At 33.7% G+C, this 17,908-nt stretch overlaps 1 protein-coding gene across 2 annotated transcripts in view; it reads left to right on the forward strand.

The window, feature by feature from the left end:
• Positions 1–17,908, forward strand: part of LOC123678918 — a 49,735-nt gene that overhangs the window by 20,164 nt on the left and 11,663 nt on the right. Inside the window, exons 6-11 of one of the 2 annotated variants that reach the window (XM_045616187.1) lie at positions 1,965–2,048; positions 5,586–6,032; positions 6,192–6,471; positions 9,205–9,707; positions 10,984–11,554; positions 12,719–13,093. In XM_045616187.1, coding sequence (XP_045472143.1) covers positions 1,965–2,048; positions 5,586–6,032; positions 6,192–6,471; positions 9,205–9,707; positions 10,984–11,554; positions 12,719–13,093 — 2,260 coding nt within the window. The remainder of the gene's footprint in view (positions 1–1,964; positions 2,049–5,585; positions 6,033–6,191; positions 6,472–9,204; positions 9,708–10,983; positions 11,555–12,718; positions 13,094–17,908) is intronic. The other variant, XM_045616188.1, reaches the window with a different exon arrangement.

Here is a 17,908-nt window from a genome sequence, read left to right on the forward strand (position 1 = left end):
AAGACCCATTTTAATTTCATACGAGCATTCACCTCCTGAATTTTGTTGCATGAATTTAGGAACACCCTGTATGTTTTGTAAAATTTACTGTGAAGTTATATTGAGAGCGTCAGACGCTTTCCACGAACCAAAACTTGAGTTGGAAGCGTCAAGGCTCTACGAAAAAAACATGAACTTTTGTTATTTTTAAATGGCTGATTTTTATATATAATTATTGTAGAATATAACCTTGAAGTCTGAAATTATAACAAAAGCAAAGCAAAGCATCAGACGCTTTTCATGGACCAAAACTTTAGTCTGAAGTTCGGAGGTACTACAAAAAAAATGACCTTCACTTATTTTCAAATGACTGATTTTTACATATTATGTATATAAGACAAACGGATACCTTGAATTAAAGTCATTATGGAGGACTCATATCAAGAGGTTTCAATCGCCCGAGTGCCTTCGTTTGGGATATACAGGGTGATGTTCATCTTATGAGTGGAATTTTACAGTTCAATAATTCTTTAACTAATCCACCGAATAATTTCAAATTTTGAAGTTTTGTCATTCTTTACTTTCGCCTTCCTATTTTTGAAATCGAATAAATCAGATCCGGCCTAGGAAAATTTTAGACTTTTTCTATTTTCGTGGATATTGGATCATCCTGTACGTTAATTTCTTGATTTTATTTCGTTTTCGTAACCACAAAGAATCAATTCATAAACAAAAATTCTAAATCTCTGCTTGGCATCGCCACATAGGGTAAACAATAAACATTCCCTTATGACTGAAACTCCATACTAAAAGAAATCTTGAATTCATCGGTAGAATTATTTCGAAAATTGCAGTTTTTTCACCCTTTACGAATGTCTTCCTTTAATATTACTGAAATCGAATGTATCAGTTCCAGACTAGGAAAGTTTTAGACTTTTTCTATTTTCATGAATATTGGATCACCCTGTACGTGAACAATAGGATTTTTTTCGTTTTTGTATCCACAAAAAAGTAATTCATTATAAAATGGATGATCAATTAACATTTTCTAATAAAAGAAATTTTATAGTTCAAAATATCTTGAACTTGTCGAAAAAATTGGGGACTCAGGAGTCAGGATAATCCCAAATCAGTGATTCATAAAAATTCCTAAGTTAGATTCTGGATAAATGTTTGGTGGGGTATCTACAACAATCGTTTGATTTTGAAGGAAGGCGATAGTAAAGGGTGACAAAACTTAAAAATTTGAAATTATTCGGTCGATAAATTAAAGAGTTATTGAACTGTGAAATTTTACTCGTGAGATGAACATCACCCTGTATATCCAAACGAAGGCACTCAGGCGATAGAAACCTGTTGATACGTGTCCTCCGTGATGACCTTTATTCGTGGTATCTATTTGTCGCATTCTTCCCGGGGAAACACCTAGTATAAGAAAAAACAAATTATTTTCGAGCATATTTTCAATTGTCTAAACTATTTATACATGTCTATGAGAAATATTCATGCGTGAATTATTTTTCCATATTATAATTCTAACCTAATATCTGTGATCATATCTAATGAAAACATTGCTGTATTTCTTTAAATTATTAGATGGTCCTGGAAGATGTCTCGTTAGAAGAAAAAATTAAAATTAATTCTCGTTTGCCAAATTGAATTTCATTTTCTGAATTAACTCAATTTTCAAGGGGGTCATGTCCCCCCCCATCCGAAATGAAACCACCTAATACTAATATGCGTTTCAAGCAGACAATCGACTAATATTTCTATGTTATACGTTATGTTCACAAATACCAATACAAGCTACTTGTATGACATTTACGATCTATTTATTTCGACTACCACTTACCGCTACAGCCATCTACTGCAAAACGGCGGAAGCAAAGTTGTACAGCTTATATGTTTTCTTCAGGATAAAATCGTATCTCAAACCATTTCCAAATTCTTTATAGAAGTTCATATCAATATTGTTTTTTTTTCAGGAACAGTTAAAGAGAATCCACGTTAGCGGAATGGAAAGACTTTCTTCATTGGAATACGAATTCGTAAATTGGACAATAAATCAAGTGAGTTCAACTTCAATTCTAATTAAGGTCAGAGCTCGGCGAGATATTCTCAGCCAATTTCGAATTTCGCGAAATTGAAATACCGCAATCCGCGGATTGCGGTATTTCATCACAGGATCACTGATGGAAGTTACATTTTATGTACAGGGTGATTGTTTATATCCCTTACACTCCCGAATAATTTTCAGCGAAGATTTCATGTATCCACACATTTTTTCTATCACATATGTGGACGAAATGTTAGGTCTAATTCAAAAAACAAAATAATTATGTCATTTTGACAGGTTTTGATTATACTCACGATTGTGATGTTCAAGAGTCTATTAGGTATATGCACAGTTGTGACGGTGTCACAATTGTGAGCACCAGGAGTGCTCGTATACTAAGAATTAACGAAGGAAAAAATAGATTATTATTTTTTATTGAAAAACGAAGCAAAAAAATGTATAATAACAACAATAGGAAATGTTATTTTTTGTATTGAAAATTTGGAAACAATTCCGGAATCATCCACAATATTGAGGATTTACTCCCAAGAGGTAAAACCTATCCCTTGGCATTGTATCTGCAATTGCTGAAAATTTTAACTTTTTGCTCCAACACATGTGAATCCTCGGAAATTAAATACAGCTCATAGTGATGCATGTGATGGAATGCATTCCAAAAAATTTCGTAGTTCTTCGGCATTTGAATTTAGTTTGAGTTCTTTTCCATTTTTCTGTAGATAATATAGTTCGGCAAAGTTCGGAAAAAGAGTCTTCCAAATACCTCCTGAAATAACTCCATGCAGATATAACTTGAACTTCCAAACTTAGACTTCTTCCACGAAAACGTTGCAATACTTCTGGAAAAAGATGCGCGCATTTCGGGTTGTATTTCGCTTTCTTCGATCACTCTTAAGAAAGAGTTGATTGGGAACTATGTTTGGACACGAATAAATCCTCATCTTCATCAGAGGAGGATTTATTCGTGTCAAAACATGGTTTCCAATCAACACATCATCATCGTCTTCAATTTCAAAATCTGAACCAACCTCGTCCAGAAGTTCGAATAATTCATCAGGATTATTCGCCAATCTATTGAGATCGACTTTTTCAGTTCGTTCTGTGAAAAAAAATTAAGAAATTTGAATTGGTAAAGACCAACACTACGACAGACTCCTATTATTTTTTTAATGGTTCACTCCTGACCCTCACAATTGTGTTACTCTTTCAAAACTCTACTGTAGTATATGAAGTAATTATTCAAATTTTATTATCAAGCTTTAAAATAAAACTATGGGGCATCCTCAACAATTTTGCATTGTTTTAAATACAAAAAAAAATTTTTTTCAATATGTGCCTACTTCTTGATGCCATTTCCAACAGGGAAGCGAACACACAACTTCACAGTGTCTGGAATAAACATAAACACCAACTTCCTAGTAAAATGCATACGCAACCCTGTTGGCAGAAACACTCACAATAATGTGATGCAGGATCAAACCCGTTATAACTTTATTTTCGCTCTTATATCCAGTGAAAATAAGACACTCAAAATAGTGAGTATACGGAGCGTAAGGGATATTTCACTTAATATCTATCTCACTAAATATTGGCCCTAAAAAAACGTTTAATTGGGCATAGATGAAGTATTATTTATGGGGATTCATTATTCAGTACTAGGAAATCCAAAAAAGCATTATAAACATAAACGTTTTATGTGAACAGGAAGAGCAATACAAATTGTTAATGAATCATATGTGTCGATGAATCTCAGTATTAGTAGAGGAAATGTAAACGGGGCATCATACATTTGAACATATGATGCAAGAGAGCAGATAAAAACCTCAGCAAAAACTCTGTCTCCCCGTAGATATAGGTGTAGTGATTGTTTTATGTATTTGTTTACAAAATAAGCTGACATATTCATATTGAAGGGTTTCTTCTTCATCCAAATGAAATCCTTTCATCTTTCCTCTTCACCAGAAGTTGACAACGCATATACACTAGGGGAATAAATTAAAGGATCAAAATAAAATTCGAAATTTTAAGAGGTTTTTCAAATAGATGTATTTTCGATAACAATGGTTGTATCTCAATTTGAAAAGAAGCTTTTTGAAGCTTGAAGTTCAAGTTTAGAGATCTCATGATGACAAAATTTTTTCAAGCAACGTGTACCGCTCAATTCTAAGGAATACAGTGTTTAAAATTTCTGCGAAATGTTTTCAGGTGTTATTTTTGGCCTACAGACTTGGACATTTTTTTCCAACTAAACCTCTATATGGATGAGATAACTTGTTCATTCAGCTTCAATATCCTTTTTCAAAATTTCGATACTAGCATTTCTCTCTGAAATATCGAACTTTGAATTGAAAAGGACCTTTTTGTCTTTATCCATCAACATCTCACCATTCAATGTTTGCACAGAAAATTTAGGGGATGTTTTGAAATCTTGAATGAATTCTCTACAAGAAGTAGCTATGGTATTATCGGAAAAAAAATTTCTTCGTTTTCTACATCAATTTGAAAAGTTGATAAAAAAGGGCTTTTGGAGGCTTTTTGAATAATCAAGCGCTGAATTGAAAATATCAAAAAAACCATCAATGTTGAAGTTATAGTGGTTAAGTTGGAAAAAATGTCTGTGGGCCAAAAATAAAAACTAAAAAAATTTTAGATACTGTATTCATTAGGATTGAGCGGTACACGTTGCTCAAAAAATTCTGTCATCATGAGATCTCTAAACAATAAACTCCAAGCTTCAAAAAGCTTTTTTTCTAATTGAGATACGACCATTGTTATCGAAAATACAGCAATTTGAGAAACCGCTAAAAATCTCGAAGTTTATTTCGATCCTTCAATTTATTCCACTAGTATATTATCATTGAATCTGAAAACAAAAAAGAAAAAAACAAGAAAGGAGCAATAAATCTTATAGTTTCCATCATATACCACATTGAATGATGACAATTGAAAGACCACAATAAATTCAAGGAATAGAAAGAATCATATCGAAATTCATAGGCCAAAAACTAACTAATGATTTTCCAACATAATAGGCCAGAGCACAAACAGAACTCAATAGTCAATATATCAATACATAACTGCTAAAAATCCTATTTCACGGAGTTGTTGCACAGTTGGTTTGGGGGTTTCTTGAAAAAGAATGACCACCATGTCATTTTCTATGGCCAATGTCGACAAAATGAATCAGTCCTGTCCTCAGAAATCCCTTCAATATTCAAGGAGATACTATCGGGAGGGTTTCTTCAACCAGGACCGATTCTCCAAGTTATGATATTTCGAATCCTCAGGTGTACCAGGATCGCTACAGGCTCCTTATATTGGGGAATCATCTCCTATAAATTTGTACTGATTGTATGCCATTAAAAAAACGTTGCAAAAATACGAACGTATTACGTAGGTACCCCCCAGTAGAGCCAGTAGAGCAGTACAGTGCTCTAGGCCCTTTTAGGCTTTCCCCTAATTGAGAAGTCCTGCTCCAGACTTTTGAATTACCTAAAAATAATTTTATCCATTCTAACAATTCTTTTTACAGGTGGAAGAATATACCAAATATTATAACCTGGGAAATACACGTTATCCGAATTACGTTGGAAGCAATATATCGAATAGTTATGGGGGATTAACGGAAACAAAACAAGAATTGGAATATTATAAGGCGTCGTTTTTCGACGAAGTAACATCTGATATTCTAAAGCGTCGGTCCGAAGCTATAAAATACTTCATATGGTATTTAACTGGGCCGACTGAAAGTGATCACAGAATTTGTAGAATGCGAGTTTTCCTTGATGTGTTCTTTGGTATTCCTGTGCAACCACAAGGTCAGGAATTCAATTTCAACAGTCTACTTTTCAAGGCAATGGTAAAAAAACTTCATTACTATTTGATTGATCATGAGGATAAGTATTTCCCGAATTTTGAAAAAATTTTTCGAATAGGTATTAACACCTTCGGGAAGATAGGAGATAGGGTATTTATTCCGGTGAGTACGAAGATATGAAAAAAATCTATTTTTCTATATAATATACAAAAATATTTTGTTATTTCGATTATTCATTGAATATTTTTCTCGAGAAACATGCATTCTCGATTTTTCTATTAGATCTGTCTGTCTTTTACAATTATTTTTCTTTTGTTTCAGATATTAGTTCGATGTTCTCCACCAAATCGAGATGTAGAGTTGAATGTTCGGCCGTTTATGACAATTCAAAACTTGCTGCAGTTCATGTACAATGAATCGTGTCATCATCCCAATAAAAGGTTTGCTACCAAATTTACACTTTCATTCAATGGCATCGTACTTTCTCCCCAGATGACAATTTATGAGGTAATCAGGAAATATGCCATTATTCGTAAAGGTGCTTTCAATCAAAAAAATGTATTCCTTTATCGACAATATGAAGCGCCTCTCCCGTCGAATGGTAAGTTAAGTTGGTCATTATATCATAATTATTGAGTAGTACATTGAATTTTTAGAATAGCGAAGTAGTCTCAGAATACTTGACTTTGGATTGAATAACCAAGTTTTTTATATGAAGCCATCAGTATGAAAATGTGGGTATGAATTGAAAAAATGTTTTGAATATGTATTTAATGGCTAATGAACAAGTTAGACTCCACTTGAGATCAAATTCATTTTATGATGCCTACCTGTACCGTAGTTATATTTATCCAAAGTTCATCTCTGTACTGTAACCATGACTTTCTGATCCAACAAAGACTGTTATTATCACTTTAGTGATAACTTTCTGACATGAGAATATTTTATTTTACATTCAATTCTCAATTACATTCTTTATGTTATAGTCATAACTACTTGTGATATTTGGAATTATAAGCAAAAAGTAATGTCCAGAATGAATAATATTTTTTCTTCATAGATCTTAGAAGCATATTATCATTTAGTTTCAAAAAAAGTCAATATTCAATTATTGATTTATCTTAATGTAGCATTGAAACTAAACTATTAAAATAGTTCAATATAAAATCCACAACTTAATATTCTGCTTCTCTCAACTCACTGATTTTTTTTATTAGTTTTCACATTAAACCAGTTATGGCTCTTTTGAAAGTATGTCACTCATATGATCTAGGATGAATTGATCGAAAAGCAAATAAAAATGTAATTTTAGTATATAGTGTATGTTTCGATGTAACCTCTAATGACCTGAAGAAGAATAAAGTAATGAATAATAACAGGGTAGTAACAGTCATTAGTGGGATTTTCAGATCTCGATTGATGTTATTTTATAGGGTGCTCAGTTTATGGAAATATGTTCACACACGGGTACAATTATTAATTTTTTTACTCGACACCGTAGCAAATATTCTTTTATGTGGTTCTTTGTAACAGAGTTATATTTAGTTTCATCAATAAGCGTTCAAATTACTTTCAAGCGTAGGGTTATTCAAATTTCCCGTATTTTCATAATAAAGAAAATTGAATATCTGGATGGAATTTTCTGTTTATGACATCCATGAGAAACTATACTCCAAGAATCATTTCCTTCGATAAAATCATTTCAGAGAGATAAATGAAACTTACATTTTTTTAAAGGGATTTTCAACATCCTGTTTCTTTTCAACCGATCTGAATCGGAAAAAAAAATTGAATTAATATTATGAGCCCACTTTTCGGTTTCGGTAATTTTGACAGATTTCTTCAACTAAATACAGTACAACTTCGATAGTTCGGACAGTCGCTAGCCCGGACACTCCAGTATTCCGGACACTGCTGGGATTCGGGCATTTTAAAATTTTTGCCTCTGAAATCCGGGCGCGAAAATATTCATTATGCAAAACAATAGCATTTTCCTTCCTATACATGTAAAAAACAGTTACATGTCGGTTGGAAACAGCGAGGCGGCAGCATCTTTCATTCTGCACTTTGTTTTTGAGCGTGCCGGACGCAATGGCTGCAGTCAAACGATCACATTAGACACTTACACTCAAAGAAAAGTCTAGCTATCAGGTGGACTGAGGAGAATAATATTCCCCTTGAAGATTTATAGCTTTTGAAAAGGCTTAAAGACAAGGCAATTGATATAGATGCATCCAAAAAGGGCCAAACTAAAATTGATATGTATTTTCCAGAAAAATAGAAGATATTTAATTTTGCATGCATACATAATATGTATGTATACAATATTATAAATACCTACATGTACATATTTACATAACGTGTTACATATACTTATGAGTTTTGTTCAGTTTTGTCTTATTTTAAGAGAAAATAATATTTTTTGTGACTTGATTAATAAACTTCATTTTGATAATTTATGAGTTGCTTTATTTCATAAATTAAAATCACTCCAGTAATCCGGACGCCTCAATAATCCGGACAGGTACCGGAACGATATCTGCCCGGGCTACTGAAGTTATACTGTATTGTGAAAAAAGCGGAAAAAGCTTGCATCCTTAGGGTTTGTCCATTAATCACGTGAGGCTTGAAAGGGGGGGAGGGGTTTGATAAAAATCACGAAAATAACACAAGGGGGAGGGGGGTGTAGTAAGATATCACGTGTATTTATTTTTTCGTCAAACGCGCGATTTTTAAACAAATATTAAGCGGCACGGCGCGGCGTGTAGTGCAAAGCACAGTGCCAACAACTGACCTGCAAGATGCTTATCCAGTTGTTAGTGTTGAAGAATGTCTTGCTAATCCGTGGTCCGAGGACAATATACATTAAATATATTCATGTACTAGTACAATACATGTTTTTCCTTTGATGACACTCTTCGTTTATTATTATTGTTATGGCAATCAAAAAAAACTTGCAACCAGGTGTAGACATTTTAATTATAGTCCTTAATTTCAGAATAAAATAAGATTATAGTTTATACCTGTATTTAAATAAAGATAATATTCAAAAAATTTTAAGATTCGTTGTAGGTACTAAAAATACACGTGATGTTGAGAAGGGGGAGGGGGGGTGGTCTTAAACCTCACTACGTATCACCAATGGGGGAGGGGGGGTTAAAAAATGCTAAAAAAAGATCACGTGATTAATGGACAACCCCTTATAGCTTTTCGATAAAATATGTAATATTTGATGAGAATTATCCGAATTCGCATTTGTAGGTTTAAGAGAATGCATTTAATCTGGTATTTATAAATCAGATATTGGTACTAATCTTAAGTGCGTTATTTTCAGAAGAAAATAATCTAGACCTCAATGAAGAGTTTATGAAACACACATATGTGTTGGAAAATTATCTGCAACCTAGATCATCAGAATGCGAAGAATTGACGGAAGAGGTTAAAAATGCTCTGCACCTTTCAAATATACTATATGGCATCAACAAACATTGGACTACGGCCTACGAACATATTCAACATCAGAATGTCTTGATTGATCCTAGATATTTTACGAATGAGGATTTGACAGAAAGTGTGTTCCACCGTTTGTTAGATCCCTTTGCAGCCTTAATTGGCAAATATCCTCCTTGGATCAAATACATAGTCGACAATTGCCCATTCGTTTTCCCCCTGAGAATGAGAAGATTAGTGTTCAAAGTTCTGAGCTTGGACAGAATCAGAGCGTTGTACAGTATCCTAGGGCAATACAGTAAATACAGTTCATCGGTGGTCATCTACGAACGGCATACTAGGCCACTGATGGTTGATAGAAGTAATATGGTGAACGATGTGAAAGAGGTAAAGAAATTTTATTTATTGTATAATATGAATTAGCGATAACATTTTTTCGATACGCGTTCTAGGTATTGATGTTTATAGTTATACTTGGCAAGTAGGTACATTTTTTTTCGATATTGCACAATAACTACAAAACAACCTTATTGAATTGAAGAAGTGAACCTTGCTTCGATCAGGCTCTGCTTTGGAAAACTCTTGGTAAAATAATGTGCCTTGCTCTGCTTTTAAATGCCTTTTCAACCCAGAAGTCCCGGAATTTTTCATTCTCAGGCCCACAATTCAATTATATAGTATACATATAGTATACATTATCATTTTTGTTTTTGCTGTTGATTCTGGTGTCCACTTCAATATAAAAACAAAATCACAGAATTTCTTTGTGATAATATGGCCCTTAGTACCACTATCATGCATTGGTGAATGCTGATGCTCTTTCTTTTGCTGACTCTATCGCAGGCAACTACTGTTTCATTCTCAGTTTTGCAAACGATGTCTTAAATACTGGTGTGTCGCCAATCACAATCGAATTAGCTTCGGCTAGCTCGAAGCCAGTACAGGGTACAGAGATAGAATCTTAGTATATTTTGATTATATAGCACCTTTCCTTTACAAAATATTCACCTTAAATTTGGCATAGATATTCCATTTTGAAGTTTTAACCATGTTATATGCTAATTTCAAGAGCAAATCTCCAGGGTGATATTTTTTCTACAATAGTGGCCGCTTCGTTTCTTTCCTTTGGCCATTTTTTTTTTTTTTGGTGGACCACTAATACATCAGAAAAATATGAAAAGTAGTTTTGGTCCATTGCTATACAATTTGTAACGAAGATTAATAAAAATTCGATAAACTGGTAAAATCATCTTAAAAAGTAGGACCACAAGAAACGAAGGAACACCCTGTATCTCGAGAAAGCCCATATATATAGGACTTCCACTTCTTAAAATTGTTCAAGGAATCTCTCATTTTTCATTGTTCTTTTTCATTTAGGAACTCACTCTTTATTTAACTTGTACACACTGTGGATACTTAACTGATTGAAGAACTTTTAAGTAACAACTTTATCTAACCTTTAATCATGGACACTTTATTTTGTTGTCATATAAACCAGTCAATAGACCACATATTTTGTATCATCAATCTAAAACGAACCGACAAAACATTTTTTGGTGTGGCCCTCCTTAGGATAACATCATGTATGAGAATTTCATGGAATCATAATTCTTGAGTTATTGCAAATTTCATTGATTTCAATGATCGAATCTTTTTTTTTCAGTATTTGCTGCATACGAGACCCTCTAGTTTTTTGAAGGTAATTTTCAAAAATGAAATAGGTGAAGGTAGAGGTTTAATCACAGAACTCTTCAATTCGATCGGCAAGGAACTGCAAAAAGACAAATATAACATTTGGACTTCCACCGAAGAAACCCTAAATGGATTCGTTCAGTTCAACGAAGGGTTATATCCAAAACTGGAATTCTGCTCCCATTTGGACTTTTACGACGAGAGCTCTTCCAATGGAGCTGATATATTCATCACCATTGGTGCAATTATGGCGAAGGCTTTAATGGAATTCTCTTTGTTTGAATTGCCATTAGCAACCCCAATATTTAAATACTTGCTGAATAAACAATGTCTAAATTTCGATGATCTGAAATATGTGCATCCTGCAGTCCACAAGGTATTGGGATATATAAGACAATTGATTACAGAACGTGAGAAAATTTTAGACGACAACGAACTGACAGATTCCGAAAAGTCATCTTTAATAAAGGATCTGACTATAAATGGAGATAGCCTTGAATCTTATAACCTGAACTTCGTTTTTCCGGGTCATGAGGAAATTGGTAAGTAAAAACATTTTACAGTTCAATACTGGCCGATCTAGGGAATTTTACAGAGGCGGCATCACTCGATGGAAATTAATATAATCAATGGACTAAACTTGGTGTCCTCAGTTCGAATGACTGTGAGATAATTCTGCAGAACATTTCAAAAACAACTAAAGATATCATTCTCCGATTGATACAGATCCTAACTTAATTTCTATTTTCCACAGACACCCGGGATGTCAATAATTACTGAATGAACTATTCTTGGTAGCTGTTTACCTGACCCTCGACTTAATTTCCATCAATCTCAAACGCTCAATTTTGAATGATAAATGGTTTCTAGTTGGAAAAACTGTGAGACAGCACTATACGGCAGATTTTTCGAATTCACCCGTGGCAAAACTTCACAGCTGTTACCATGAAATAATAATATATTGTGCAATGAGTGGGGAAAGTCCAATTTTTCTCGCGAGTTTGGAAGTTTGTGACACGAACCTGAAAGGCGAGTGCCGCAAACATAAATACAAGCGAGAAAAGGACTTTCTCCACATGTTGCATACTATACTCTTCCTACAACTGCACAAATTTCAATAATTCAAGTAATGGACTTGATTCAAATCAAAATGGCCTTCGTTGACAGTATGTGCTTATTTATTGCGTTTCCATAGAAACGACTCAAAAGCCCAATTTCATTGGTCTACCAAGCGAGGTGTGGGCAAAGTGCTGTGAGAAATAACATTTCCCACAGTATGAGCAAAACATAGTTTTGAAATTGAGTAAGCTATGAAGAATACGCTACTTTTCATAGGAGTTGTAGGAAAACACTTTTATACTACAGTTTGTAGTATAATAGCATAAGACCTTTTTATGAGCATATTTAATAGGCTGAGTCGAGGGCTGAGTACAAAGAGTATAATATATATTGTTAACAATCCCTCATTCTAGCGGATCCGCGGGATTGATAATTTTTATCACGTGGGATGGCTGGATTGATAGTTTGATGCGGGATTGGAATCCCTAATTCGGAGTAATGAAAATATATAACCGACATTTCGTTGGTCCACTATTTACGGGACACCCTGTATAAATTATAATTTTTGTTTGATTGCCAATCGTAGAGTAGGTAGACATTTTCGAGTCGCTTGTTTTCCACAAAATAACATATGTATTTCTACACAGAATTGATCCCTGATGGAGCGAATACATCAGTTGACATCATGAATGCTCATATCTATGTAGATGCTATCATGAAGAAATTGTTCGTTGGCGTACAGAAACAGATGAGCGCCTTGAAGTGGGGGTTTGATCACGTAATAAAATTAAGTAAACTCAACATGTTCGAGCCAGAAGAATTAAAACACATCATTTTTGGAAAGGAAGATGACACTTCCTATTGGACTTACGAAAATTTGATAAAATACGTGCAATTAGAAGATTGCACCGTAGATGATATTGAAATACAACACCTTTTCGGTATATTATCCTCTGCCAAGAAAGAAACGAGAAGAAACTTCTTGGAATTCGTGACCGGCCGTTCGCGTTTGCCAATGGGTGGTGAGTAAACTATTTTTAATTCAACATTGATATTAATGATAATTTTTATGATAATAATATCTTTATTCGCTCAAAATTACAGAACTACAATTTTAACATACATAAACATACCTACCAGAATTTATACAATTGCTCGGCTACGGTAATATATCTAACGAGCGTTCATTAAAATTGGTGGTCAATAGTGCTATGGAGAAATTAGAGTTGATTATCTGTGAGTGTGAGTACCGCTTAGCTTATACCTTAAGGGTGTTCAATACCTTGTTCATACCACTGCTATTTCAGTGCTAATTTCAGTGCATTCCAATTCCAAAGTACAGGTCGGATTCATTTCATTTTTTGAGTGAACAATGACGTGATATAGTGAACTTGAAGATCCCGTCTCGATTTCCAAAAAAAAATCGATAGTATTCCGCAAATCGAACTTTGAAATTGAACACTTTCTTTAAATGACTATTCAGCTTCAGAGAGACTTCTCATTTCAAGTAACTCATCCACAAATGTTCAGTGATATTATGTGTTTTGAATTGGTGCAAAAATTTTTTTAAAATTGCTTGATTTGCTCTAATTGTAGATGATTTTCATATGGAATTATGCTTTTTGGAACGCCTCCCAAAGGTTTACGCCTTTTTGCAACATGAACGCCAATAGAATCTTGGACTGTATTTTATGGCTCGAGATGAATGACACTTTTATGATTTACGAGGGTAGGGTTTCTCTGATTGGCTAAAATTGTGTACATTACTAGTTTATGACAATATTGCACTGAAGAATAGGGAAAGGTAGAAAACTTGTTATGAAATCATTGTTAGAATTAGAAACGATACTGTTCCTAAAATATATATGCTAGCTGATTTTATTCGTAATGATGTCTGGAGAAGTACATTTTGAGCGCTTAGTATCATAAAGAAAATTTCAAAAGTCATAAAGAAATTAAGATGAAAAAAAGGTATCTGGATTTTTGCCGAAATATGGAAAATTATTAATATTTCAGAAATCTGACAAAAAATTCTCAAAAAAAAAAATTTCTTTTGAAAAACTCCCTATTCCCGAAACTCTATCTACAATATTTACCATTTAAATTTAACCCTGAAAATAGGCAATTCTTGATTAAGAAAATTTTCTGGTACTTCCTTCATTAATATTAACTTGAAAAAATTTATAGTAAAAATTTTTCGCTTCGTGAAGCCATTCTTGTATACATACCTCCTTGAAAATTTCATGTCATAAAAGTTTAAGAAATTGCAATATTTTTTTTAAATAATCTTTTTCGTTAACTCAACTCTCTTGATTTATTGCCCTAGAGAAAGAGAACAATATACATCTCTTTCAACTCGAAGAGTTGAACGTTAAATCGTTATTCCAAATTTGAATTTAAAGCAAAGAATTGTGAAAAATATTGAGAATTTTTCTACCTGAAGTAAAAGAAATATTACCAATTCAAAAGATGATTGAATCGAATATTACTTATCTTCACCTATAGCCAATAAGAGTATTGCTGATTCCTATAAGCAATTATTTATATGTATATTATATTTCCTTGAGATATTAACGAGTCCAACTCATTGTTACATTAAATCCTGTTCTGTCCCCACAATGTCAGAAAGAAGTATGGTCTAAAATTTCTCAATTTTCCTGATTCACATGGTAGAAGTTCATCCAAATATATGCCATATTTTATTCCATCATTGAATTAGGCAAATCGAAATGATAAATATAAAAAAGTATGTAAATTTCATTCTATTCAGTTCATAAAAGGTATAAAAAAATATCATGTCTTTATATCTTTTTTTTTCGGAAATTTAATGTTCTTGCTGATAGTCAGCATGGTTTCACGAAAGATAGAAGTACCGAGACTGCTATATTTGAGTTGCTGAATTCTGTTCTTTTGGCGCTTGAGAGTAATGAAGTTCCATTGGCTTTGATGTTCGATTTGACCAAGGCTTTTGATTCCGTCGAGCATAGAACCTTATTGGCTAGACTGGAGTTATGTGGGATTAGGGATATCTCTTTGAAATTTGTTGAGAGCTACCTAAGCAATCGACGTCAGAGGGTTGCCCTCGCTCTAGATGGTGCAGTCCACTTCTCTGGGGAACGATCTCTTACTAGGGGCGTTCCTCAGGGAAGTGTACTGGGCCCTTTGCTTTTTATTGTTTTTGTGAATTCCCTTTGTAATATTAAGACCTCTGCTAATTGTAAATCGATTCTTTATGCTGATGACAGCAATTTTTTGATTATATCAGGTGATGTCGAGTCCTGTAGCAGGGCTGGAATGGATACGGTTTTGTCTATTGATAGATGGTGTAATGAAAGTGGTCTTATTCTAAATCATGGCAAGACTCAAGGTATTTTCTTTTATGACAGCCAGTCGGTGAAGAACTATCCTCCTTTTTTGTGTCATGGTAACGGTCAAATTAAATTAGAGGATTCTGTTAATTTTCTGGGAGTTGCTCTAGATAAACACCTGCGGTGGGATCATCAGGTGTCTAAGTTGGGAAAGTCTCTCAACTCTTCGGCGTACTTGATTTTCATGATCAGGGACAAGTTGGAGAGTGCTGTAGTGAGAGCTCTCTACTTTGCTAGTTTCCAGTCTGTGCTAGCATATGGAATTATTTTTTGGGGCAGTTCGTCTGGTGCCGATGAAATTTTTCTCATCCAGAAAAGAGTGATGAGAATAATGAATAGGTTGGGCTTTCGTGAGTCCTGTCGCGGAGTTTTCAGATCCAATGGAATCCAAACCGTCTTTGGTCTTTACATTTATCGCCTATTTATCTTCCTTAAGTTACGGAAAAACTATTTTTTGCCATATGTCAATAAAAATAATACTCGACAGGTTTATCCTTTCCTTCTTCCTATTCACAGTACTACTAGGTTTGAAAGGGGACCACTTTATATGGCCATGCGTTTATTTAATTTGCTTCCTAAGCAAATACAGGTTGTTGAAGATATAACCTTGTTTAGAAGGCGCATTTACAATTTTATTTTGGGTTGTGAACCTTATTCAGTTGATGAGTTTATTTCATTTTGTAGAAAATAAGCTCTTTTATGACTTGTCTCTATTTTATTCGTTTGCATTGATTTTGATGTTGTGAATAATTTTTGAGATTAATAAATATTATTGTTATTGTTATTGTTATCTTTCAATCAGATGATTTTGACATTTGACCATCTCAGTGTAATAAATCACCTATTTTATTGCTTTTAGGTTCTTGACAGATTGCCCTCAGTAGCATCTCTGTTCGAATCAAGAGAAATCATATATTCTTCTCTCTGTAATGCTTTCTCCTCTACGGGCTTCTGAAAAATCACGTGACACTAGGTCCATGGATATTAGGTCTATGTGTATGACTCACTGATGACGAATCCGTCCTCAACTTCGATTCTGGTCAGTCCTATTTATGACAACTAGATGGATTTATGAGGTTATGAAAATAGTTTTATGATATGCAGCCCTTTCTCACTATCTATAAATCAAACTAAAACCTTATGAAACGTCATTTGTTAGAATATATAAGAAAAGATATTTGTAGATAATTCAATTTTGAAGGCATAACTTATTCCATTTATGAAAAGGAGCTGTCTAATTAGTATATTTCTATATATATTCCTATACCCACTTTTGTGGTCTCCAAAGGCGCATAAAATAAGAACTCGAAAGCTTCTCGAATTTTTCATTCTAGAAATCTCAATATGCACTATTTATGATTTTCTCTGTGAAATCATACACTCAGAGATAATCATATATTTTTTTCTATTATCCATATTCGATATACGTCCATGACAGTGGTTCATTGTCATTTCTGTATTCACAATATTTACAGTAATTATCTTATTTAGTAATATATAACTAAACAAATATAACAAATTTTCCTTCTTTTGAAGAAGTTTTCCAAAGAATTTTGCTTACTCATAATAAGATTGTGATATATAAGGTTGTTACATATAATGGATATTCCTTCTGGGGGGTATATATCCCCCTTATCCCCCCCCCCTAGGATACGCCACTGTATCTTAACTGAACTGAATTTCTAAAGTTTACAGAAACACAAATTTACTCTTTGCTGGGCTTCATCGAGAGTTGAGATTTTATTAGGGGCAATAAATACCAAACAGGCGGTTCTTCAACTTGAATGGGTGTGCCAGGTACAAATCTACCAAAAATTTTCGGGTAGCTCCATCTAGCGGAATTGCAGTTTCAGCGCAAAGTAGTCTACAACCTTAATCTTCCCAGATTCGAAGTATGTAAACAAAATGTTAGTGATATGGAACAAGCCCGTTGTCACAGTAAATCAACTCGAATTTCTCCACAGCACTCTTGACCATAAATTTGAATGATCGCTCGTTATATAAAAACTTGAGGCAAATGAATGGTTTACACAAAGTCATAGAATTTCTATAGAAGTACATACCTGGTTAGATAGAGAGAAAACTTTGTTGGTCTTTACATTCATGCTTTGCAGGAAACTTTCTCGCACTATTTTTGTTTCAGAAAATATCACAGGGTCTTAAATAGTTATATTTCTTACTATCGCTGAAAATAATCCTTAAGAGGCATCAGCACCATGTGGCTGCTCAATTCAAAACGAAATTAGATATATTTCTTTTCACAAATCACCGATTCTAATGGGGTTTTCACAGAATTTCCTTACAATAATCTACATGGTAAAAAGTGAATATTTTCAATTTGCGAATGAAAAAAAATCTGGTAACTTTTCTTTTTTCGCAAATAAAAAGGGTGATATAGTATGTGCTTTGTATAAAGCACTGATATATTTTTAAAATATTCATGACAAAACCTAACAAAAATCATTACGG

Source organism: Harmonia axyridis, chromosome 4 (genome assembly GCF_914767665.1).
Source record: "Harmonia axyridis chromosome 4, icHarAxyr1.1, whole genome shotgun sequence".
NCBI classification, from domain to species: domain Eukaryota; kingdom Metazoa; phylum Arthropoda; class Insecta; order Coleoptera; family Coccinellidae; genus Harmonia; species Harmonia axyridis.